The 25885-nt window shown below is 39.4% G+C and overlaps 1 protein-coding gene across 1 annotated transcript in view; it reads left to right on the top strand.

The window, feature by feature from the left end:
* The window catches only part of NUP153 (nucleoporin 153), a 74335-nt gene extending 50818 nt beyond the window's left edge, over positions 1–23517 (top strand). Inside the window, exons 15-22 of the mRNA XM_027128450.1 lie at positions 6862–6987; positions 8853–9470; positions 12279–12473; positions 14685–15569; positions 17721–18077; positions 18766–19038; positions 21813–21981; positions 22408–23517. Of these exons, the coding sequence (XP_026984251.1) occupies positions 6862–6987; positions 8853–9470; positions 12279–12473; positions 14685–15569; positions 17721–18077; positions 18766–19038; positions 21813–21981; positions 22408–22489 (2705 nt within the window). The 3' untranslated portion in view covers positions 22490–23517. The remainder of the gene's footprint in view (positions 1–6861; positions 6988–8852; positions 9471–12278; positions 12474–14684; positions 15570–17720; positions 18078–18765; positions 19039–21812; positions 21982–22407) is intronic.
* Positions 23518–25885: the final 2368 nt, after the last annotated feature.

The raw sequence follows: 25885 nt of genomic DNA, 5'->3' as shown, positions 1-25885 counted from the left end.
GTGGTAAATGGGAGGGTTTCCTTAATTTCTCTTTCAGATTTTTCATCATTAGTGTAGAGGAATGCCAGAGATTTCTGTGCATTAATTTTGTATCCTGCTACTTTACCAGATTTGTTGATTAGCTCTAGTAGTTTTCTGGTGGCATCTTTAGGATTCTCTATGTATAGTATCATGTCATCTGCAAACAGTGACAGTTTTACTTCTTCTTTTCTGATTTGGATTCCTTTTATTTCTTTTTCTTCTCTGATTGCTGTGGCTAAAACTTCCAAAACTGTGTTGAATAGTAATGGTTAGAGTGGAAATCTTGTCTTGTTCCTGATCTTAATGGAAATGGTTTCAGTTTCTCACCATTGAGAATGATGTTGGCTGTGGGTTTGTCATATGTGGCCTTTATTATGTTGAGGTAGGTTCCCTCTATGCCCACTTGCTGGAGAATTTTTATCATTAATGGGTGTTGAATTTTGTCAAAAGCTTTTTCTGCATCTATTGAGATGATCATATGGTTTTTATCCTTCAGTCCGTTAATATGCTGTATCATATTCATTGATTTGCGTATGTTGAAGAATCCTTGCATTCCTGTGATAAACCCCACTTTATCATGGTGTGTGATCTTTTTAGTATGCTGTTGGATTCTGTTTGCTAGTATTTTGTTGAGGATGTTTGCATCTATGTTCATCAGTGATATTGGCCTGTAGTTTTCTTTCTTTGTGACATCCATGTCTGGCTTTGGTGTCAGGGTGATGGTGGCCTTGTAGAATGAGTTTGGGAGTGTTCCTCCCTCTGCTATATTTTGGAAGAGTTTGAGAAGGATAGGTGTTAGCTCTTCTCTAAATGTTTGATAGAATTTGCCTGTGAATCCATCTGGTCCTGGGCTTTCGTTGGAAGATTTTTTTTTTTGCGGTACGCGGGCCTCTCACTGTTGTGGCCTCTCCCGTTGCCGAGCACAGGCTCCGGATGCGCAGGCTCAGTGGCCATGGCTCATGGGCCCAGCCGCTCCGTGTCATGTGGGATCTTCCCAGAACGGGGCACGAACCCGTGTCCCCTGCATCGGCAGGGAGACTCTCAATCACTGGGCCACCAGGGAAGCCCAAGTTGGAAGATTTTTAATCACAGGTCCAATTTCAGTGCTTGTGATTGGTCTGTTTATATTTTCTGTTTCTTCTTGGTTTGGTTTCAGAAGATTGTGCTTTTCTAAGAATTCCAGATTGTCCATTTTATTGGCATATAATTGCTTGTAGGAATCTCTCATGATCCTTTGTATTTCTGCAGTGTCAGTTGTTACTTCTTTTTCTTCTAAATCTATTGATTTGAGTCTTCTCCCTTTTTTTCTTGATGAGTCTGTCTAATGGTATATCAATTTTGTTTATCTTCTGAAAGAACCCAGCTTTTAGTTTTATTCATCTTTGCTATCATTTCCTTCATTTCTTTTTCATTTATTTCTGATCTGATCTTTATGATTTCTTCTGTTAACTTTGGTGGGTTTTTTTGTTCTTTCTCTAATTGCTTTAGGTGTAAGGTTAGGTTGTTGGAGATTTTTCTTGTTTCTTGAGGTAGGATTGTATTGCTATAAACTTCTCTCTTAGAACTGGTTTTGCTGCATCCCATAGGATTTGGGATATCATGTTTTCATTGTCATTTGCTTCTAGGTATTTTTTATTTCCTCTTTGATTTCTTCAGTAATCCCTTGGTTATTTAGTAGCATATCATTTAGCCTCCATGTGTTTGTATTTTTTATAATTTTTTTCCTGTAATTGGTATCTAGTCGTATAGTGTATGGTGATCTTCACGTTTTACTCCTTCGCCATCTTGAAGGTCGCCCACTGTGTTTACTTTTGATTACAGCGGTTATTGTTACTCTTCTCTTGGTATCATATTTGATGTATTATTTCAGGAATATCCTGATGGTTATAAATTTGTCCTCAGTTGTGGGAACCAAGCAACAGGGAGCTGTGCTGTCGTTTGCTCCTGTCACTGGAACTACTCCTATTGCTGCAGCTTTGCTCCTAGGCCACCACTCACCAGATCTAGGCATCCTTCCAGGAGCCGTGACTGCTGGTTACTGATCCCAGGGCTGCCCACCAGGTCTCACAGAGGTGTCTGGTATTAACCTGTCTACCAGTGCTCTCAATACCAGACTCTCCTCTGTGCTAAGCAGACGTCATCATCTGAGCAACAGGAGAGCTCCCTCAGCGGGTCTCTGGCCCTGGAAGCTCTATAAATGAAATGTTACAGGAAGTTCATGGGTGGTCTACATTGTAATTACAGTGAATTCCATCTGTAGGTTTACTCTTGAGTTCACAAGCATTTTTATGCGTAAGGGTTATGCCAGCCTCTGCAGATAGTGATATATAATTTCTAAACTAAAAAAAATGGGCATAATAGAGGGAAAGAAATGAATATTCAGATAATTAAACCATAGGCTTTTGCTGTGGTGGTGGTGGTTTTGTTTCAAGTATTGGGTGTTTGGGAAATGAAGAATAATCTGGGCTGAGTTACTCAGGTCAAGAATTCTGAGTAAGGGCATTTCTCACCCAACAAACAGCCAAATGCAAGAGAACAAGAGGAAAAGCATGGCATACTTTGAAAACCGCAAATAATTTGTCATGAGATTGAGAGGTAGCTTTAAATTCTAAAAATTCTCCGAATGCTATGCTCAATAATTGGATTTTAATCTGAATGTGGTAGGAAAACATTGGGTGGTTTTTATAGGGGGTGAGATGGTGCCTTGGCGTAACAGCAGTGTGTTGAGTGGGCAGGTGGGTGGGAGTGGGGTGTCATATGCTGAGACACCAGTTAAGGGGCTGTTGCCTTATTCAGAAGTGTTTCGTTGACTATCTGCTGAGTTTGGGAATTTTTAAAAACTAGATCCTCCCTCAAAAGGTAGATTTAAAAAGCTATCAAAGAGCCAGCTAAGAAAGTCTTTGTCTTTGGATGATCTGGAAGACAAGAGCATAGGTTACAAGAGTGGCACAAAATAAGAATTGGACTGGTATGTTTTCAATCCTGATTTTTGTTGAATAAAACAGCCCTGTGTAAGAGAAAGTAATAAGCATATTTCAGGTGTACTTAACACATGATTTTTTTTTTTCTTTAATGTTACTGTGAATTCAAGAAGAATAAACCAATTCAAATTTCATTTTCATGCCTGGTTATGAGGGAAAGGCATTGAAGTCCTTCAGTTTTTATTAATGCTTTACTAATGGTAACCGAATGAGTAATAGTTTGTTAAAACAACTTTTGTGTTTCATTACATCTGGGGAAATTATCCAGATTTTTCAGGAGTTTATTATGAGTGGCATATATAGAATTGTTCTTACATTGAGACCTCTGTTTCTCACCACTTCTGTCATTAAAAAGCTGATGAAAATGTGGAAGTCATGATTACGCTCTGATAGGAGCTAATTTTCCCATTATCTTCATTTTCCATCTCTTTGAGTATACTTTAGGAAATCCTTAAAATTTACCTTAAGTTGCTAAAAGCAATTCAATTTTAATTATAAAGGAAGATAGCATGTGATAAAGTAATAAAAGCATTTTTCTTTGTTTTGACACAGTTGTAAGAGATAGATATGGTGTTTTGTTTTTTGCACATTTTTATTATTCAGGTGAAATTGACATAAGATAAAGTTAATCATTTACAGGGAACAATTCATTGGTGTTTAGTACAATCACAATGTTGATTGTGTTTAGTGCAGTCACCACCTCTAACTAGTACCATACATTTTTATCACTTCCAAAAGGAAACTTGTACCCATTAACCAGTTTTTCCCCATTTCCCCCCCCCCCCCCCAACTGCTGACAGCTACTAATCTGTGTTCTATGTATTTACCTATCCTGGAACCATACAGTGTGACTTTTTGTATCTGGCTTCTTTCACGTACCGTTTTCAAGGTTCATCTGTCTTGTAGTATGTATCATTACTTCATTCCTTTTGTGGCTGAATGATATTCCATCATATGGATATACCATAAGTTATCTGTTTATTCGTTGATAGACAAATATTTGAGTTGTTTCCACTTTTTGGCTATTGTGAATAGTGTTGCTATGAATATGCATGTACTTGTATTTGTTTGAATACTAGTTTCAGTGCTTTGGAGTGTATACCTGGGAATGGAGTTGATGGATCAAATGATAGTCCTGTATTTAACTTCTTGAGGAACTACAAAACTTTCTCTCAGCAGCCGGTCCATTTTACATTCCCACCAGCAGGATTCAAATTTCTCCATGTTCTCACCACGTTTACTATTTTCCATTTTTTGATGATAGCCGTCGTAGTGGGTATGAAGTGATGCTTCATTGTGGTTTTTGTTGTTGTTGTTGTTTTTGCGGTACACGGGCCTCTCACTGCTGTGGCCTCTCCCGTTGCGGAGCACAGGCTCCGGACGCACAGACTTAGCGGCCATGGCTCACGGGCCCAGCTGCTCCGCGGCACGTGGGATCTTCCCGGACTGGAGCACAAACCCACGTCCCCTGCATCGGCAGGTGGACTCTCAACCACTGCACCACCAGGGAAGCCCTTCATTGTGGTTTTGATTTGCATTTATTTCCCTGAAGACTAATGGTGTTTAGTATCTTTTTTTTTTTTTTTTTGGAACAGAGAAAGGTTTATTGCAGGGCCAAGCAAGGAGAACAGGTGGCTTATGCTTAAAAAACCTGAACTCCTGTTTAGCATCTTCTCATGTGCTTTTTGGCCCTTTACATATCTTCTTGGGAGAAATGTCTGGTCAGGTCCTTTGCCCATTTTCAAATTGGTTTGTCTTCTTGTTGCTGAGTTGTAGCGTTTTTATATAGTCTGGATACTAGATCTTTATCAGATGTGTGATTTGCAAATATTTTTTCCCATTCAGTCAGTTGTCACTTTCTTGATAATGTCCTTAGATGCACAAAGATTTCTAATTTTGGTGAAGTTCAGTTTTTTATTTACTTGTGCTTTTGGTGTCATATCTAAGAATTCATTGTCAAATCCATGGTCATGAAGATACACCTCCTAGGTTTTCTTTTAAGAGTTTTATGGTTTCAGTTCTTATGTTTAGGTCATTGATCCATTTTTTTGTTAAATTAATTAATTAATTAATTTTTGTCTGTGTTAGGTCTTCGTTGCTGTGCACGGGCTTTCTCTAGTCGCGGCAAGTGAGGGCTACTCTTCGTTGCGGTGTGCGGGCTTCTCATTGCGGTGGCTTCTCTTGTTGCAGAGCACAGGCTCTAGGTGCACAGGCTTCAGTAGTTGTGGCTCGTGGGCTGTAGAGTGCAGGCTCAGTAGTAGTGGCGCATGGGCTTAGTTGCTCCGCGGCATGTGGGATCTTCCCAGACCAGGGCTCTAACCTGTGTCCCCTGCATTGGCAGGTGGATTCTCAACCACTGCGCCACCAGAGAAGTCCCCATTGATCCATTTTGAATTAATTTTTGTTTATGGTGTGAGGTAAGGGTAGGTAGGGTTTTTGAACTACTTTACCCACTGCTTTTAAATTGGCAAGCACTTTAGAAGAAAAACCTGATTATTTATATTTTATTATGGAAAATTTCAAACATTCTCAGAAGTGGAAACGTAGACTGAGTCCCCATACACACTTTACTGAGCTTCAGCATTTGCCATTTTGTGACCAATCTTGTTTCTCTCTCCCTCCTTCCTTCTCCCCTCACACACACGAACACACCTATCAGGTAATTTTGAAACAATCCCAAACATATTTCATCTGTAAACAAATATAATGACAAAATGATTATTGTACTCACAATATAGATCTCTTATTTTAAGTATAAGGATATGTTCGTTTTAGCAAGTTTGGGAACTATGAAAAGTAAAAATATCACTCTTTAGATATAAACGGTCAAAATCTTCTGGACTTTCTAACCTACTCTTTCCCATAACTATGCTTCTAAGAATGATTTTTTCTGGCTGCATAGCATTCCATCATGTCAATGTTCTGTAATTTATGTAGCTAGCCCCTTTTATTAAGTATCATCCAGGTTTTCAATATAATAACTGAAAGATATTTTCAATCATAGGATAAATTTATAGAAATGAAATATCTGGCTTAATTAAACATTAAATTTTTTTAACATCTTTATTGGAGTATAATTGCTTTACAATGTTGTGTTATTTTCTGCTGTATAACAAAGTGAATCAGCTATACGTATACATATATCCCCATATCCACTCCCTCTTGTGTCTCCCTCCCACCCTCCCTATCCCACCCCTCTAGGTGGTCACAGAGCACTGACCTGATCTCCCTGTGCTATGCGGCTACTTCCCAGTAGCTATCTGTTTTACATTTGGTAGTGTATATATGTCCATGCCACTCTCTCACTTCATTCCAGCTTACCCCTCCCCCTCCCTATGTCCTCAAGTCCATTCTCTGTGTCTGCATCTTTATTCCTGTCCTGTCCCTAGGTTCTTCAGAACCTTTTTTTTTTTTAGATTCCATATATATGTGTTAGCATACGGTATTTGTTTTTCTCTCTCTGACTTACTCCACTCTGTATGACAGACTCTAGGTCCATCCACCTCACTACAGATAACTCAATTTCATTCCGTTTTATGGCTGAGTAACATTCCATTGTATATATGTGCCACGTCTTCTTTATCCATTCATCTGTCTATGGACACTTAGTTTATATAATTTTTTGTCCTTCTGGAGGAGAGAGATGTACAGTATGGGAAATAGTATTTTTTGCTTCCTTGTAATGGCAAGTTAACCCTGTACTTTAAATCATTTGTTCATTATCTTTGAATTACAGTGACTTTTTTGCTGTTTTGTTTTTTTTTTAAGATGTTGATTCAAATTGACTTTGAGAGATTTTTAATACATGTAACTTGCTTTTTCTTAGCATAATATCTCTTACAATTAAAAAAAATTACAGCTCAAGATATCACTGCAGTGAACAGTCCAAGCTGTAAGAAGAAACCAGATGAAGATTGCAAGGGCCCTTTCAAACCTGCAAAAACCCTGAAAGAAGGAAGTGTCCTAGATGTTCTGAAGAACCCTGGTAAGATAATGGCTGCCCTTGAGATAATCTAAAATCTTAATTGCAAAATCATGATCTCATCTTAATATCATTTGTTAATACTTCGTTGTACTTCAGGCTTTTAAAAAATGATGTCTAGTTTGATAGGAGATTGGCTTTTGAATGTAGATGTAATCAGATGTAACTTTTTAGGTGCAAGACCTTAGTAACTATTTCTTTAGAATTTAAGGACTCTGCACTAAAATGGAATCTCTAAGGGGCAAGTATAGAAGGAGAAAATGTGAATTGCCTGTTAATTAGAGATGGGCCAATAATTGGAAAAAAGTAAATAAACCTGATGATATACCTGGACATGTCTCTCTCTGAGAGCATTGAACTGCCTTGTTCTTCTCAGATTATTCCCCAGTTGTGGGATATATATAACAAAGCCAGGTGGAAAGGAAACATATGCTGACTGTAACACACACACACACACACACACACACACACACAGGATAGTACTCACTTCAAATAAAATAAGATATGAATGTTAGTGGGTAAGAATTTGAAGATAATGAATAGAAGTCCTCAAATAGGAATAGGTTTTCAGTTTGAAAATCAAAAAGGATAGTATAATTCCAACTGGGATGTATACTATAAGAATATAAAAGTGTTTATAAGATAATCTAGTAGCTCAGAAAGAATTTAGATTTATCCAGCACATGTGTTCATGTATAACTGCATATGAGTTTCAATAATAAGGTTGGATGCTACAGCAAGATTTAGAGGGATTAGGTTTTTTTGGTGTAGCTCCCATTTTATAGATGGGTATACTGCCTACTGGAGTCTCAATATAGACGGTTTTATGCAGTTATGGGCAGGACTCCAGGATGCCTGTGTTAGGGTGAACTAAGTGGTAGTCAGCATCAAATGCATATAGGTTGTCTTCATAGAAGTTACACTTTGCATTCATAATGCCCACTCCTCCCCTCTTTTAAACTTTTTTTAAATAGCAAAAATTTGGAGAAGTTACATGTTCTCTTGAGGGAAATCAGGAAAATCCAAAAAAGTGGGAGGAAAAGAAAACTTGTAACACCTTGAAGTGGTTACTGTTAAAATTTTGCCAACCTTAGTGACTCACGTTAATCATTAACAAAATAGTACATTTTCCTCTTTTGGGAGTAACTGAAGTATGTGGGATTGTTTTATCTTTAGGCAAAAAATAGCTCTAGGCTGGATTATTTCTTGGTACCACTAGAAAACCTCTTTAACAACCTTCTGTATCATCTTTCCCTCTGTTTTTCTTTTCCCTTGATGCTAAAGGCTAGAGAAACGGGTGTTTTTTTGGTGTATGTAAAATAAAAGTTAATTGGTCCAGAGTAAAGGATTGAAAGGTCATTTCTACAAATACAGTGTAGTTTGAGTGAAACTCAACTGTTGCCAGTTTTGATAGCACAAAGACTTTTCCTCATGGTTTTTTTCCTTATTTCCAAAGACTTTTCCTTATTTCATGGTTCTATGTGTATACCTTAATTAAGTCTCAAATTAGGTATTGGTTGAACTACAGTAAACAGATTCCTAGAGGAAGATGATACACTATAAACCAAACATCTTTTGTAGACTTTTACCTAGGTCTGTCGCTTATTAAATATGTGATTAGTACTAGAAATATAGCTTAGGTGAAAAACTACTTTTAAGTAGTCCATCTTGGACTGTAATAACTCTGTAATTAAGGTAAAAATGTTTCCTCCCAGGAATAATATTTTTATCATTAACAGCTATTACTCTATAATTATTGTCTATATTAATATTATTAATATTTATTAATGATTAATAAATAATAGGCTTTCTAATCAAAACGTGGACTAATCTTTTCCTTCCCACTCCCCTCTTCCCCCGCATTGTAGGTTTCACATCACCAAAGGCAGATTCTCTTGCTGCTCAACCTACCACCACAAGCCTGGTAGTTTATTCAAGACCAGCAATAAGTAGCTTTTCTTCTAGTGGAATTGGGTTTGGGGAAAGTTTAAAACCTGGGCCATCGTGGCAGTGTGATACCTGTCTACTCCAGAACAAAGTTACAGACAACAAATGTGTAGCCTGTCAAGCAGCAAAATTGCCGCCAAAAGATACTGCTAAACAGACCGGAACTGGGACACCGAGTAAAAGTGGCAAAGCAACTGTTTCTGCACCAGAGACAGGCTTTGGAGACAAATTTAAACCAGCAGTAGGAACTTGGGATTGCGATACCTGTTTAGTGCAAAATAAACCTGAAGCGATAAAATGTGTAGCTTGTGAAACACCGAAACCGGGAACTGGTGTTAAGCGAGTCCTTACGTTGCCAGTGGCTTCAGAAAGCGCTGTTACTGTGGCTGCTTCCTCCTCCAGCTGCACTGAGACCACTGGTGCCTTAGGATTTACAGATAAATTCAAAAGGCCCGTGGGATCTTGGGAGTGTCCAGTGTGCTGTGTTTCTAATAATGCAGAAGACAATAAATGTGTGTCCTGTATGTCTCAGAAACCAGGTACGTTTATGGCTGTTTGGAATAATTTTGTTCATTTCTTTAATAGAACATTTTAATTTATTCTCTGTAAAACAGCTAAGAATAACCTCAATATTTTAGATGTTTCAAGATGAGCATTTCCTCATATGTCTTAATTTTTCTGAACTGTCTTGAAATTAAAATGACTTGCTTGGGACTGGAACTGCATGTTCTCTTAGGAGAGGCTGTGTGTTAAAATCAGTCCAGCATTTGCTTTGACCTCTTTTTTTGTATGTAATTTTATCAGAAGCTTCTTGCTCTTCATGATGATTTTCAAAGTTGGCTAATATAGATGCAAAGGTCTTAAAACGGGGCAATCTTTCTCAAACCTTTACACAGAATAAAATATTCCTTTGTCTCTTTTCCTCTAAGTAGAAGTGAGGATGGCTAGTGGTCATTTACACAGCTGGTTTCATTGCATTATGAGAAGGCTGTGGCTGAATGTTAATGGTGATACCTGTACCTGTATGCGCTATCTGCCAGAGATACTGCAATGATCATAAACTACTGAATCATTAATGAAAAGTTCTATTAGGTAACCAGAAAAGTGAAGTTAGAGTTGAGTTTTTCCTGTTTCTGTTCAATTTTGAAAGAGTTAACTGAAGATTTACATTGATCTTTAATTCATTTGGAATTAATTCATTTGACTCTGCTGTGTTTGTAATGCTATTATATAATTATTTGGTACAGATATATGGTAACATGGATACTAAATAAAACATGTTATGAGTATCCTGGGAATTATACTTCCTATTTTTATTGCATTATCATGGATGTGTGATTTTGTGTCTGCAATGGAAAGCTCTTGAGTTAATAGCCCACATCCCTCTCTTAACACCAGGGGTGAGCCATATTTCTGATTCCTGCTAGACATCTCTACAAGAATAAGATTTCAGAATCTTTTTTCCAAAATATTTTTCTCTTTCCATCTGGCATTCTTCCTCTTCTCCTTAACAAAAAAAAGAAAGAAAGCTCTTGATACGTGTAGGAAACCAAAATTTATTCTGAGTTGATGGATCAAACTTATATTTTTGATAAATCACCTGGTGGCTTTTTGGAGAATAGATTTGAAGGCAGCAAAATTTGGAAACCAGAGGACAGATTAGGAAGTTGATCAATAATATAGGTAGAGATAGTAGTGATATGTACTAATAAAAGCAAATGGGGTATAGAATAATGTACGGTTTGAAGATATGTTGATTTCAAGCTGCTGAAGGTGACAGATATGTGTGAGGCCTTTGGATATACTGATAATGGACCCTCTGGACTGGAGATACAGATTTGGGAGTCATTAGCCCATAGTTTTCAAGTAAGTCATGGGAGTAGAGGTGATATAAGGTGAGTGAGCAGAGCAAATAGAGAAGACAGCCTAAAACTGAACTCTGCCAACTTAAGAGAGTAGCAAGAATAGAACTTTGGAGCAGTTAATCTTTTAAATGAATAACCAGAGAGGAAAAACGAAAACCACGTGGTACTAGTTGCTTTTTAGGAGGATGGATTTCAAGGGAATGAAACCAGAGGTCTCAATAACAAGGCTATTAAGCAAGAGATGAGGGGGCTTGAACCAGAAGAGCAGTAGAAGGGTCAGAGAAAGAGAATGAAATAGATTGGAGAGATGTATAAGGGAAGAGTTGTCATCTAGCCAAGGTAGCCAGGTGGATAGTGGAACTACCAACAAAGAGATACCACAGGGATGAAAACCAGAAGTGTGGGTCTCAGGTATGGATGGGAAAGATTTTGTTGGTGGTTAAAATCATCAGAGTAGATGAGAGCTCATGAGAAGGGCAGTGGACCAAAGATGGCACAATTCTGTTGGCAAGATGGAAGAGAACATACCAGTAAAACACAGATCAGGTAACTGGGAAAAGTGACAACAGCTAGAGGACATTTAGAGAAGTGAGGTTACCAGAATGAATGGCTCCACTCTCAACACTGTATTTCTTCATGCAGCTGTGCCTTGCTGAGCTATCCTTCCTGTGCCGCCGCATCTGCCCACAAAATTGCTAGTTCTGCTTAAAAATGTAAATACCACCCCTGTGAATCCTTCTCCTATCCCATAGTAATTTCTTCTCTGTACTCTTGTTTAGATCATTTGTCACTCTCCGTCTTAGTGATGGTGCTGCTATGCATTTATGTTCGTTTTGCTTTCCCCCCTTTTAGACCAGAAACACCTTTATAAGTTAAGCAACATTTTATTCATCTCGATATCCCCAGAACCTAAGCACGTTATGGCGCTTAATAAATGTCTGTTAAATGGCTACCTTATAACAGAAATGCCATGAACATAGTAGGTAGTGTTGAGTTGAATTGCGAAGTGGATAAAAGAGCACTTCTATGCAAAAATAGTCATTTCAAAGCCAGAGATCTGTGCTTTGAAATCTTGAAATGAATATTGCCTGGGCGGTGTGTTTTATGAGTCAGGCTGTTGCCTACAATTGAGAATGTATGTTTTATAATCTGTGATGTGTAACAAAATTGGACAGATCATTAAGGAAAATTCAGGCTTTTAGGCTCTGATTTGTGAGCATGGTTCTTAAAAACCATGGCTGTTCAAACTGGGGATTAAAAGGGGGCTCATCACTGAGCAAGGTGAGTGTGAGTTGTTCTTTTGTAAGATTAAAAGAAATCTGAGATGTCTGTACTGTTTTTAACAATGTGATGTTTAGATTTCTGGCATTTTTCTCTTAATAGGAAACACATTAAAAACTGTACATTTAGACTTAGTGGTGTCATTGAGATCTTGACATAATGTAAATCCGAATTTTCCTGTATTTCCCCATTATTTTTTAGGAAGTTCAGTACCTGCTTCAAGTAGCAGCACTGTCTCTGTCTCTCTGTTGTCTGGAGGCTGCCTAGGATTGGACAAGTTCAAGAAACCTGAGGGAAGCTGGGACTGTGAAGTGTGCCTAGTGGAGAATAAAGCAGATTCTAACAGATGCGTAGCATGCGAGAGTGCAAAGCCGGGCACGAAGTCTGAGTTTACAGGTAAGGTGTTGGCAAAGTGCCTCCTTAGATTACCACTTTAAAGTGAAATATTTACAAACAGCTTTGGTTTTAAAACTATTCATTCTCTGTTGAAAATTTATGTAAAATGAGCTCTTGTCCTGGACCTTTAGCTCGTATCTGTCTCTGAATTACTATGCAGTTGAATTGTTTGCTAGTCTGCAGTGAAGATAAGTACATTTTCTATTTTATTTGTTTTCATTTGAGAAGGAAAATGCTGGTTGCAGCCCACTGAATTAATTAACATGGCTAAGGGGATACAACTGGTTGAAAAACACTGCATTTGGGTTTTAGAAGATCACTAAAGCTCCTTATGTGGCTGCTACCTCATGGTCCCTTTCCCGTTTTCCCCACCTGTAGTACAGTAATCACCATACCTTTAAACCTTCCTTTTGAGGCAGAAGTGCCTTTGAGATCCTTTGAGTCAGAGGTGATAACTAGTTAATTATTGTCTTTGGCACCTTTATTTTTAGCTTGCTGTCTAATATCACTTAAGGTATTTCAGAGACCGTGTGGATAGCCATTTGCTTTTGAGATTTTTTTTTGGGTGCGTTGGGTCTTCGTTGCTGCACGTGGGCTTTCTCTAGTTGCGGCGAGCGGGGGCTACTCTTCGTTGTGGTGCGCGGGCTTCTCACTGCGGTGGCTTCTCTCGTTGTGGAGCATGGGCTCTAGGCGCGTGGGCTTCAGTAGTTGTGGCTCGTGGGCTCAGTAGTTGCAGCACGCAGGCTCTAGAGCACAGGCTCAGTAGTTGCGTGGTGCTTGGGCTTAGTGGCTCCTCGGCACGTGGGATCTTCCCAGACCAGGTATCAAACCCATGTCCCCTTCACTGGCAGGTGGATTCTTAACCACTGCGCCACCAGGGGAGTCCTGCTTTTGAGATTCTGATATAATTTCAAATAAGTTTCTTATGGAAAGAAAGTGGGGTGGGTAATCATTAAAGGGGGAAATCTGAAGACAAGCGATTTTTACAAGCCCTTGGTTGCCACCTGTCTCTATTTACATGTGGGTAAACAGAGTAATGGATGAATACCTTGGCACCGTTTAATGATTTTTGTGTTGAGCCAGTCATTCAAGTGCTTCATTTCTAGTTTATTCCACTACAGAGAAGAATTCTGAAACCAAGACTTTGATCTTGTCAGTATAGTATTTTTATTTTTTAAAATATTGCTTCCAGGGCTTCCCTGGTGGCGCAGTAGTTGAGAGTCCACCTGCCGATGCAGGGGACACGGGTTCGTGCCCTGGTCCGGGAAGATCCCGCATGCCGTGGAGCGGCTGGGCCCGTGGGCTGTGGCCGCTGAGCGTGTGAGTCCGGAGCCTGTGCTCCGCAACGGGAGAGGCCACAACAGTGAGAGGCCCGCGTACCGCAAAAAAAAAAATATATTGCTTCCACTCATATAATTCTAGTTCTTTGGTGCTAAAAATCTTAATTCTTAAGTAAATAACACATGTACTCACAGGATTTAAAAAGCAAATTATGACAGGATTCCCAGCGAAAAGTCTCTCTCTTGTCCCTATTGGCTCATTTTCCATCCTTCCTGCTCCACCAGTGGTAATAGCTATCTGTGGTTAGTTTCTTGTAACTCTTTCAGTGTTTCTTTATGCACATCACAAGCAAATATACTTCTATTCTCTCTATTCTTACTTCTCTCTACCTTGTTAGAAAAGGTTGTATACCACACCGCCTTTTTGCACCCTTGACATTACCACAGATTAGCTTGGACTTTGTTCTTCATTTACAGCTGCCTGGATTGCATATGGCATTCTGCATATCTTTGAGTTTATCATTCAAATAAAGACTCAGCTGTAGACTTGCTGGGTCAAAGGGTACATGTGTCTGTAATTTGGGGTAAATATTGGCAAGTTGCCCTCCACAAATTTTGTGCTGATTTACACATCCACCTGCCATGTCTGGAGTGTCTGTTACTCCTAGTCTCATCACCAGCACTGTTTTATCAAACTTGTTTGATCTCTGTCAGTCTGATAGATGAAATGTGGCACATCCGTGTAGTTGTGAGTATCGAGATGCTGAATATGGGCAACTTGGTTCATGTTTACTGCCATTGTTAAACTAATACTCTTCGAAGTAGGCCTTTTCAGAGTTGTCCCATGTCCCTTTACTTTTCAAGGTTGACATTCTGTTTGAGAGAGTAGTAGTAATTCATTGTCTTTTTGGTGTTTCTTATATTTTTGAAGGCTTCAGCCCATCTTCCTCATCTTCGAACCCAGCAACCTCATCCTTCAAATTTGGTATCCCATCATCCTCTTCTGGGCCTTCTCAGACTTTAACAAACACTGGAAATTTTAAATTTGGAGATCAAGGAGGTTTCAAAATAGGAGTGTCATTAGATTCTGGGTCTGTAACCCCTTTGAGTGAAGGCTTTAAATTTTCTAAACCAATAGGAGATTTTAAATTTGGAGTTTCATCTGATTCTAAACCTGAAGAAGTTAAAAAAGATAGTAAAAACGATAATTTTAAGTTTGGACTTGCTTCTGGTTTAAGCAATCTGCCTTCTTTAGCTCCATTTCAGTTTGGGGTGTCTAGTCTTGGGCAGCAAGAAAAGAAAGAAGAACCGCCGAAATCTTCATCAGCAGGCTTTGGCTTTGGTTCTGGTGTCATTAACCCTCCCCCTGCTGCTACTGACACCACAGTGACCTCTGAGAGCAAGAGCAGCTTCAGTTTTGGAACCGTGGACACCAAGAGTGTCCCAGGGGCTCCTTTCACATGTCAGACGCCAGAAGCAAAAAAAGAAGAAACCCCTGCCTCCAAAGGAGGGTTCACTTTCGGCAGCGTGGACCCTGCCCCCCTGCCATCTGCCTCGTTGTTTGTTTTGGGAAGGACAGAAGAGAAACAGCAAGAGCCCGTCACGTCTACATCTCTAGTGTTTGGGAAAAAAGCTGACAGTGAAGAGCCAAAGTGTCCACCAGTGTTTTCCTTTGGGAACTCAGAGCAAACCAAAGACGAGGGTTCTTCCAAGTCTTCGACCTTTAGTTTCAGTATGGCAAAACCATCTGAGAAGGAATCTGAACAGCCAACGAAGGCCACTTTTGCTTTTGGAGCTCAAACCAGTACTACAGCTGGTAGGTATTAAACATTGTTGTTGTTTTTTTTTTTTACATGGTGTCAAAGGTAGCAAGTCAAGGAATGGTTTATACTGGAAATAGTTGAGAGAGTACCAGTAATAGAACTCTCTGGGAAGCAGCCGAGGATTCAGCTCCTTCAGAATCCCCCCCGTGATTCTCATGAAGTTATCTGCATATCTAATTTTGAGAAACACAGCTCTAATGGAAAGCCCACAGTATTTGCACATTTGTCCGTGACTTACTCTCTTCTGTTTGGGCTTTTATAATCAGAATTGACATATACTGTTCAGGAAAATAAGCATTTTTTCTTAAGCTCATGAAATATTTTATTTTTTAACTAATAAAATCTTTATGTACAGGCCTTCATTTACAAATAGAGATAACCAGTCTTCATCTGGCATTTAAGGAACATAGACAACAAATATGATAAATCCCTGAGAAATAGAGGTGATTATGAAAACTAAGATCTGGAAGAAAAAAATGAAATAGTATTTTTAAAAGTTAAAGAAACATGGTTTGTGAAATAAAATCATTGTGTGGACTGAGGAGCAGCGGGGGCAAAAAAACAGCTGATAATTGGATTAGTGAACTGGAATTTCCCAGAACACAATGCAAAAGAACATGAACACTTTTGAATAATAAATTAGAAACACAAGAAAATGAAAAATTAACCTGAAAAAAGAAGTATGGAATTCCACACATAGGTGTGAGCAGTTTTTGTCTATAAAATTCTGCTTAAATTTTAACACACCCTTCAAAGAAAACAAAAACTAAATTATACATTATTATTTAGAAAGGAATAAAAATGAGATAGGGTCTAATCGAATTTAATCCTGGTATCGCTATACTGTTTCCATTGAAATAGACATTTTTAACGTCCTATTAAACCACCTGAAAGTGAGCTAACATGTTCCATTTTCTGTAAATTATACCAATGCCCATACCACAATGTGACCAGCCCTGTCTAGTAAATAGTGTTGGAACTGAGATGTTATTGGAACAAGTTTAAAAAAAAAAAGTCTTCTACTGAAGGTAGCTGGATTCAGGGTCACCATATAAAAAATCATTCTCTTTTCTCCAAATCAAGAATAAATAGTTGGACAGCATTTCCCATTTGTATTTACTAACATTTCCAATTTGTATTTTATAATATCAGCAGAACCTGCAACATGCTAAAGAATTAAGAGAACATAAAAGGCATGTTTTATACTTGTTCCTGAGTGAGAATATCCTTTACTCTTCACCTCACTCCCAATATAATTTCAGTTCTTAGAGGAATTTTTGTGGAGCTTGACAAGCTAAAATAATTCTAAAATTCACATGGAAGGGAAAATGTATAAGAAATTTTGGGGAGAAGGGTACACATACAGTCAGGTAGGTTTGCCCTACTAATATCAAACAATACTACAAAGTTACAATATTTAAAATAGTCTAGTAACAGTAACTGTAGAGGTTTGGAAGTTAATACGTGGTAAAGGTAGAGTTACAAATTAGTGAGCAAAAGGGTACACCAGTCAGTAAAGGCGGCAGAGAAAATTGGCCATTGTTCAGATAAATTGAAGTTACAATCCTGCTAACATAAATTGCAAGATCAAATTTATAAAAGTGTAGCTATCTCCCATTGTCTGAATTTGTTATCCAAAGTATCCAGTTAGATTTGGATTTAAGGAATATTTTTTATTTTTATTAATCTGAATGCCAAAGGTTTTGCTATGTTAGACAAAGTTCATAAGCCATAAAAGAAAAGGTGGATATATTTGACTACATCAAAATTTAACATGACAGGGCTTCCCTGGTAGCGCAGTGGTTGAGAGTCCGCCTGCCGATGCAGGGGACGCGGGTTCGTGCCCCGGTCCGGGAGGATCCCACATGCCGCGGAGCGGCTGGGCCCGTGGGCCATGGCCGCTGGGCCTGCGCGTCCGGAGCCTGTGCTCCGCAACGGGAGAGGCCACAACAGTGAGAGGCCCGCGTACCGCAAAAAAAAAAAAAATTTAACATAACAGATGTCCATTTGATGAATGAATCTATATTAAAAACTTAATGATTGTTTTCTAATGGACTCGTATTAGACTTTAGACTAGGAAAAAATGCTTTTGGTATTACTTGTTTTTAAAGGTTTTTGTTTATTTCTTAATTTCTGTCTTATAGATCAAGGTACAGCAAAGCCAGTTTTCAGTTTCTTGAACAACAGTTCCTCTAATTCAAGTACACCAGCCACTTCAGCTGGTGGTGGCATATTTGGTAGTTCCACCTCGTCCTCCAGTGCGCCTGCGGCTGCCTTTGTGTTTGGACAGGCCAACAGTCCTGTGAGCAGCTCTGCCTTTGGGAACTCTGCCGAATCCAGTACATCTCAGTCTTTGCTATTTTCTCGAGAGAGCAAACCAGCAACCACGTCGAGCGCGGGCACAGCTGTCGCCCCATTTGTCTTTGGTCCGGGTGCCAGCAGCAGTGATACTGCCGCCTCTGGTTTCAGCTTTGGAGCTCCCACCACATCGAGCTCTGCAGGTACTTTTAAAAAAGAAGAGACATGTTAATTTGAATGGCTTTCATTGTAAGCAGATGAACTCTTAGCAAATAATACCACAAAAGAGCATGGCCGCTTTTAGGTCATCTCTACCCAGGGTGTGGTAGTTATTCAGTATGTGGAATGATGTGCATTTTGTGTATAGTTTAAGTAACTCTTGGAAGCAATATTTCTAATCTCATTAGGAGTATAATCTTTAGTTTTTTTAAGTGTTTCTTGTCTTTTTGGGGGTTTTTGTTTTGTTTTTCTTTGCAATGTTAATTTGTAAATAGCCAGACACCAAAGGTTATTTTAATAGACATTAGTCCTCGTTATGCAACGGATACATAGTCACAACATTAGCTGATTTCTGCAGTGTGTCACACTTCTGATGGCAGATCAGTTGTCTTCTTAGATTTATCTCTTTAAAGACCTAAAAATTTGGGGCTGTTAAGACAGGAGTCTTGTTAATGAAGTTTTTGTTTATTTAGATTTTATATGGTTTTACTAAATAATGGTAGAGAGAATTGTATTCTTAATCAGTATTCAAAACTTGTCTTGATAAGATGTGTTCAGCAAGGTAAGAGTCTGGAAAGAAGCTTGAAATGTGCTTTTCAGTTTATAGAGATTTCTTGAGGCTTATCTCATTTTAACCATCATGGTAATTTCAGTATTTCTGTGGACCTCTAGGATCCTCCTTTGTATTCGGCACTGGACCTTCAGCACCATCTGCCAGTCCAGCGTTCGGTGCTAACCAGACCCCAGCATTTGGACAAAGCCAAGGTGCCAGCCAGCCTAACCCCCCAGGCTTTGGGTCTCTGTCATCTTCAGCAGCATTATTTTCTGCTGGCTCTCAGCCTGCACCACCTACTTTTGGGACAGTGTCGAGCAGCAACCAGCCTCCTGTGTTTGGACAGCAGCCTAGTCAGTCTGCATTTGGCTCAGGAACAGCTCCTAATTCCAGTAAGTATGTAGTAGTCGTGTCCTTTGTTTCCGCATTTGGGTTCTGTATGTCTTAAATACAATGTTTTTCTTTGAACTTTGAAACCATGCATGTCTTTTTTTTTTTTTTTTTGTCTCTTGTACTTGGCAGAACAGAGATGTGTATTACCTATAAACAGCATTCCCAACTTTCACACAGTCAAGCACTTCTTTTCGGCTGCATTGGGTTTTCGTTGCTGTGCGCGGGCTTTCTCTAGTTGCGGTGAGCAAGGGCCACTGTTCGTGTGGTGCGTGGGCTTCTCATTGTGGTGGCTTCTTCTGTTGCAGAGCACGGGCTCTAGGTGCGTGGGCTTCAGTAGTTGTAGCACGTGAGCTCAGTAGTTGCGGGACGTGGACCTTAGAGCGCGTGGGCTTCAGTAGTTGTGACGCACGGGCTTAGCTGCTCCGCGGCATGTGGGATCTTCCCGGACCAGGGCTCGAACCCGTGTCCCCTGCATTGGCAGGTGGATTCTTAACCACTGCACCACCAGGGAAGTCCCCCTCAATTTACTTTTAAACACACCTGTTGAGATTTTACTTCTACATGTATTACTTTTTAATTTCCGAGTGGTCCTCTTTGTTCTGTGGATGTCTCCTTTTTGTATCCTTCTGCTTTTGTTTTAGAAGCGTTTTCTATTGATCTCTTGAAGATATTAATGATGCAGAGGTTTTTTTCCCCCTTCTTAAAGCTTTTGCTTAGTCAGTTTTCTCCAAATTGCTTTTCTTTATTATTGTTCTGGTCTTAGTGTTTCTTATGAAATACTTTCCTCACGTGTTTGGTGCTTCTTGCCTCTCTACTTGTAGTGTTTGGGGGTTTTGTTTTAATTGTAGTAAGCATGTTTAACGTGAGATCTATCTACTCTTTCAACAAATTAAGTGTGCAATGCAGTGTTGTTAACTCTGGGCACAGTATTGTGCAGCAGAGTTCTAGAATGTACGCGTCTTGCATGACTGACACTCTATACCTTTTGAATAGCAGCTCCTCATTTCTTCCCACTCCCAAGCCCTCCTCTGCAGCCACCATTCTTTCAGCTTCTGTGAATTTGGTTATTTTAGATTCCTCATAGAAGTGAAGTCATGTAGTACTTGTTCTTCTGTGATTGGCTTATTTCACTTATGTCCTCCAGATGCATGCATGTTTTCCCATATTGCAAGATGAACATTCCATTTTATGTATATATGTCATTTCCTTTATCTGTGTATCTGTCTATGGATATTTAGGTTGTTTCTACATCTTGGTCATTGTGAATAATGCTGCAGTGAATGAGAGAGTCCAGCTATCTTTTTGAGAGCCTAGTTTCAAGTCTTTTGGGTAAATACCTAGAATGAGATTGCTGGATCATATGGTGGTTCTATCTTTAACTTTCTGAGGATCTTCCATACTGTTTTCCATAGTGGCTGCAGCGGTTTACATTTCTACCGACAGTTCACAAGGGCTCCCTTTTCTCCATGTCCTTGCCAACACTTGTTATTTCTTATGTTTTTGATAATAGCCGTTCTAAGAGGTGTGAGCTGATATCTCCTAGTGGTTTTGATTTGCATTCCCCCCGATGGTTAGTGAGGTTGAGCATCTTTTTATATTTACCCGTGTGTTGTCTCCGGAGAAATGTCTATTCAGGTTCTTTGCCCGTTTTTTAATTGGGTTATTTGAGGGGTTTTTTGGTTTGGTTTTGGTTTTTGTTTGTTGGTGGGGGGGAGGTTTGCTCTTGAGTTGTAGGAGTTCGTATGTATTTTGGATATCAGCCCTTTATCAGATACATGGTTTGTGAATATTTTCTTCCATTCTACTTATAACTTTATGAGTGCAGGACACCTAAATACCACTCAATAATTCATTGTATGTGGTTAGGGCTTACAGATCTTGAATATCATTGTAGGTTTATCTAATAACTGGCTTGTCCTCTTGGGAAGAACTGGATGCTAGTACAATATCTTTAGGTCTTTCCTTTCAGACTGCCAGATTTCCCAGAGAAGATTCTTCCAGTCTCCTTCCTGAAGGGTATATATACTCCTGATTGCCAGCGGTATGGGAGCTGAGTCAGGGCAGAAGGCTGCCGCTCTCAATATTCATTGTATCAAGCTATGCTGAATGCTTCTGTTTGCAGTATGGTATCTTTGCCTTTATGTGTGATGTCCCCTGGTCCAGAGGGCTCTCCAGAGACTAAAGTTCTATTCTTCTGCTGGGTAGAGGAGATTTATTATCCTGTCTGGTGCTGGGGAGGGATTGATCTAGGTATCTGCTTCTTAAACAGATACTCTACCATTCTGCTGGGGTTTTTTTCAGTCACACCTTCATTCTCACTTCCGGAAGTACCTGGAACCTAAACCTTTTGGGTATGTTTAGTGTAAATGGAAAGACTTCTGTGCTTTCCCTTGCTGCTAGTTTAGTACTTGGCTCCAGTTAGCCTTCCAGCTTCAAAATTTTGTTGTGTTGTCTCCTCTCTCCATTTATTGTAAAATCCCCTTTACTGTTATTTTAACATAATTTTGAAGAAGATAGAGGTAAGTATGTTTGTTGATTCCACGGTCTTAGCGAAAAGTCCACCCTGCCCTTTTTTCCTTGGTCATGGGTGAGTTAGGTCACTTGTTTGAGGGTGTCAGGTATATATTGTGTGAGTGGAGAAAATACTTAATTTCCTTTAAGTGACCATAAGAGCTTTAACCCTTTACAGGTTTTTGTATGTAAAGGTCAGAGTCATTACTAGAAGAACCATCATTTTTACCTTAATAAAGTTTTTCTGCTTCATCTATTGCAGGTTCTGTTTTCCAGTTTGGCAGCAGCGCTACAAATTTCAACTTCACAAACAATAATCCATCAGGAGTGTTCACGTTCGGCGCAAATGCCAGCACACCTGCGGCCTCAGCCCAGCCCTCTGGCTCGGGGGGCTTTCAATTTAGCCAGTCTCCAGCGGCGTTTTCTGTGGGGTAAGAGAGCTTTTTGTTGAAATGGAGAAATTAACAGTGAGGGTATGTGTTTGTGTGTGTGTGTGTATAGAATCACCAGGGTGCAGTATGGTTGAGGTAAAATCTATGTTCTCCATCAGTTTACCGTATTACAATTTTGGAGGATCATGGCCTAAGAAAACTAGCAGGAGGGAGGGAGAGAGAGAGAGAGAGAGAGAGTGTGTGTGTGTGTGTGTGTGTGTGTGTCTGTCTGTCTGCTGTCTCGGATATGAGGTGTAGCAGAAAGTAGCAGGGTGTGTGTGTGTGTGTGCGTTTGTCTCTCTCTTGAGGGTATGAGGTGTAGCAGAAAGTAGTGTCCCCCACCCCATCACCAGTCACATTTAGTGTTATGATTGTGAACTTTCATCTGAGCATCATGTCACATTATAGAGTTTTTGTTTTTCACAGGTCAAATGGGAAAAACTCATTCTCTCCTGGAACTGCAGTTTCTGGTCGCAAGATAAAGACTGCTGTTAGACGCAGGAAATAAAGGTCTTGATGGTGTTATACACACTGTTTTAACAACAGCTGGTGCCCTACTTTCAGATTCTGGATTGTACTACGTGCTGGGTTATCTGAGGTCAGATCTTTAATTTTGGAATTTTTCTCCTTTTTTCTTTACAGAAGCCCCAACCTTACCTCTCCCACCCCCTTTTAAAAAAATAATAGCTAGACTGGTGACTTATTCTTCAGCAAAAATGTTTTATGATCCAGCAAATTATTCACTGGTTTGGCATAGGCTGGCTGAACCCAGGAATCGAGCCCGCTCAAGAGAATGGCTTTGTATACAACCTCTGCACCACCGTGTGCGTTGATATGCGTTTTATGGAACGCATTGAAATTGTAATTATATCTGAGGAATTCTGTATAGATTAGAGGATGTTGAAATGAATGATTTCTATGCTGAGTTTGTGCTGGTGTATGTGTGAAGTGAGTGAGTTGGGTGTATTGTGCACTAAAATTTTCTGATAGAGGAAGCCTGATTAAAGAGTGGTCCATGCTAAGGAGTTGTTAGATCTAGTTCGTTCTCCATTTAATAATTATATGCTATTTCTATATTGGCATTCTTCTGACTATCACCTGTCTTGCCTTTTTCATTATTTTATTATGAAACTGTGTAAATACAATTTTGTTTCTGTACTTTTTTGGCATAACATAAATCTGTGAACTTGAAATTTTAATTTTGTGTTAGAAAGTTTTTTTTGTTGTTTAGTCTTGTCTCAGATTTTATTATGTAAATCCCATTATTCAAAGTTGCCTAAATCCATTTGGAAATCTTTAAAAAAAAAAATTGGGGATTCTTAAAGTGAGTTTATTGGCTTTTCTGATCCAGTTTTTGTTTGGACCAAAAACCAGTATTGTACAAAGTATTAAGCATATATTTTTATATTTACTGAAATGGACTGTGGTGACTTTGGATAATAAGGAAAAGTTTAATATTAAAGCCATGTTTATTACAGTATAATTAACATGTTAAACCATGGGATAAATGCCATCAATAAAAAGTTATGAAATACGTTTTGTTCTAGTGTTAAATCCTAGTGAAGGTATGAGTGTTAGTGGAAGGGAACCTTTTTATGAAGGTTAACAATGGTCAGTTAGAAGAAAAATTCTGAAGAATACATTGAAGTGATTTGGACAACTCCTAACTGAAGGGGAAGTGTCTGAAGATAACCCTGCTTTATGTCTGGTGCTAGGAATCGCACCTACTTTGCATATAAATGGACATACTTTTTAAAAGTTGAAAATAAACACACGCAGCCATTTCTGTTTGTATCTTCCTTGATAGGTGGCTAGACAATGTTTTATTGATAGAGTTCTTGGAGATGCATGCCCAAAATAGCCCACAAAAACTTCAGTGGTCCTTTTGTGGAATTTCTTTTGGATTATTTTATCGATTTTTTTAAACTAGATTTCTTTCCTGTGGTCCATAAAAGTGCTCTTGGGACAGCGTTTGATAATTGTATTCTTCAATCTGTACATATGATTATTCTGTGCCGACTTTTATTTTGCTGAACTTGTGGTTAAATTCAGTACTTTAAAATGTTTAAGAGCTTTTCTGTGTTTCCAGTGACATGGTTTCTCTTACTGAAAATGTCTTAGGACATCATCAAATGCTGGTTTCGGAGTAGGAATTTTGTATTTATAATTCTCACCTTATTAAATAATATACATTTGACATGAACCTCTTTTGGGGGCAGATGATGGTGAATGCTAAAAGAAGTAAACTGGAAACCTGTGGGGTGTTGATGCTGAGAAGTTAATGCCTAACTAAACTGCATGTTCGTTCACTCTTAGCCATTCTTTTGGTCGATATGGATGGGAATATTAGGCTTTCTATTCTGGGAAAGATTTTTCATTAAAAATGTGCTGGAAATATTTTATTTAGTAATTTTTTTTTAAAAGCAAGTAACTGAAAACCAAACTTAGGGTGGCTTATTTTATAAATGAAATCTGGCCCCCAGAACTGAGATCTCTAGGGCTAGAGTATTTGGGACTTAGGTAGGACTTGTCTTTTCATGTCAACTGCTTTAACTCTCAGGCTGCACATGGCAGCTATAGAAAACATTCGTGGTAGCAGCTCCAGCCTCAAATCAGTCCCTGCTTAAGCCCAGCAGAGGTATCTCTTCGTCGGACTGGTACAGGCTGTAGACCCACTCCCTGTGGCTGTAATAGCTGCCTTGGGTTCCATGCTCCATACACAAATGAAAGTCAAGCGCTGTTTGTGGAAGAAGGGGAAACGTTATGGAAAGAAAACAATAAAAGCCCACTTCTCGTGCTGGATCAATGAGGAATTGTTTTTAACTGAAAATAATCTCTGAAGGTAAGAAAGGCATACACAGAAAGATGGAATCATCAGGTATGTTTATATAATTTGATTTACAAGAGGGTCCGTTGTTCTCACTGAATGTACATCAACATGCTTGGTGAGGTGGGCCAAATGTATATCCTGGGACCTGCTCACCAGAGACTCATGCATCACTGGGTCCAGGTAGGGCCCCAAATTACATGAGCACCTGGAAGACTTCTGATGCATGAGGTCCAGGCATGCCACTCTCAAGTGGTAGGTTGGTTTTTTAGTAATTTACAGTTTGGGGCACTGAGAAGTACAATTCAGACAACTGAAATAAGTCTTTAGCTATTTGTAAGAAATTTCTCTTGGAATTATTCACAGAATTAGGATTTTATTACTTGAAATAAGTGTTGGACTAGTTTTAGGAATTTGTAACCAGGCCATAAACTTCCTGGTTTAGCCTGGGGAAAAACTTACGTTTTAATTGTATCACTATGTCATGTGCTGGGCCTGTTTGGAAACTGGTGAATTTGGTACAGTAAAATTGATAAAAATGGGTGTGTTGGGTCTAGCTACACACACCAGCTATATGTACCATGTCAGAGCTTTCATTTCCTTGTAATATGGGGCAATTTTTTTCTTTTTTTTTTTGCAGTACGCGGGCCTCTCACTGTTGTGGCCTCTCCCGTTGCGGAGCACAGGCTCTGGACGCGCAGTCTCAGCGGCTATGGCTCACGGGCCCAGCCGCTTCGCGGCATGTGGGATCTTCCCGGACCGGGGCATGAACCCGTGTCCCCTGCATCGGCAGGCGGACTCTCAACCACTGTGCCACCAGGGAAGCCCTGGGGCAATTTTTATAAGCTTACCTCAGACATCCACTGTGGTTTCCAGAATGTGTAGTAGTTCACGGCTGAGGTCCTGACAGCACATTGTCTACAGGATTCAGACCACGCCACAGTTTAACTACATTTAAGTTTATCCTTTATTATCTTTGTGTTTCTCGAGGAACCTGTTGTGTGTCCTGTCCTAGTTTTGTTTGTAAAGGTCTGAATAGGGAACGCTTTCAAGACCAGACTAGGATTAAATTGCCCA

The sequence above is a fragment of the Aethalodelphis obliquidens genome, unplaced genomic scaffold (assembly GCF_003676395.1).
Source record: "Aethalodelphis obliquidens isolate GAN/ISIS:26980383/991018 unplaced genomic scaffold, ASM367639v1 scaffold34, whole genome shotgun sequence".
In the NCBI taxonomy this organism is placed as follows: domain Eukaryota; kingdom Metazoa; phylum Chordata; class Mammalia; order Artiodactyla; family Delphinidae; genus Aethalodelphis; species Aethalodelphis obliquidens.
Note: the sequence above shows the minus strand (reverse complement) of the source record. Positions and strands in the feature narration are given on the sequence as shown.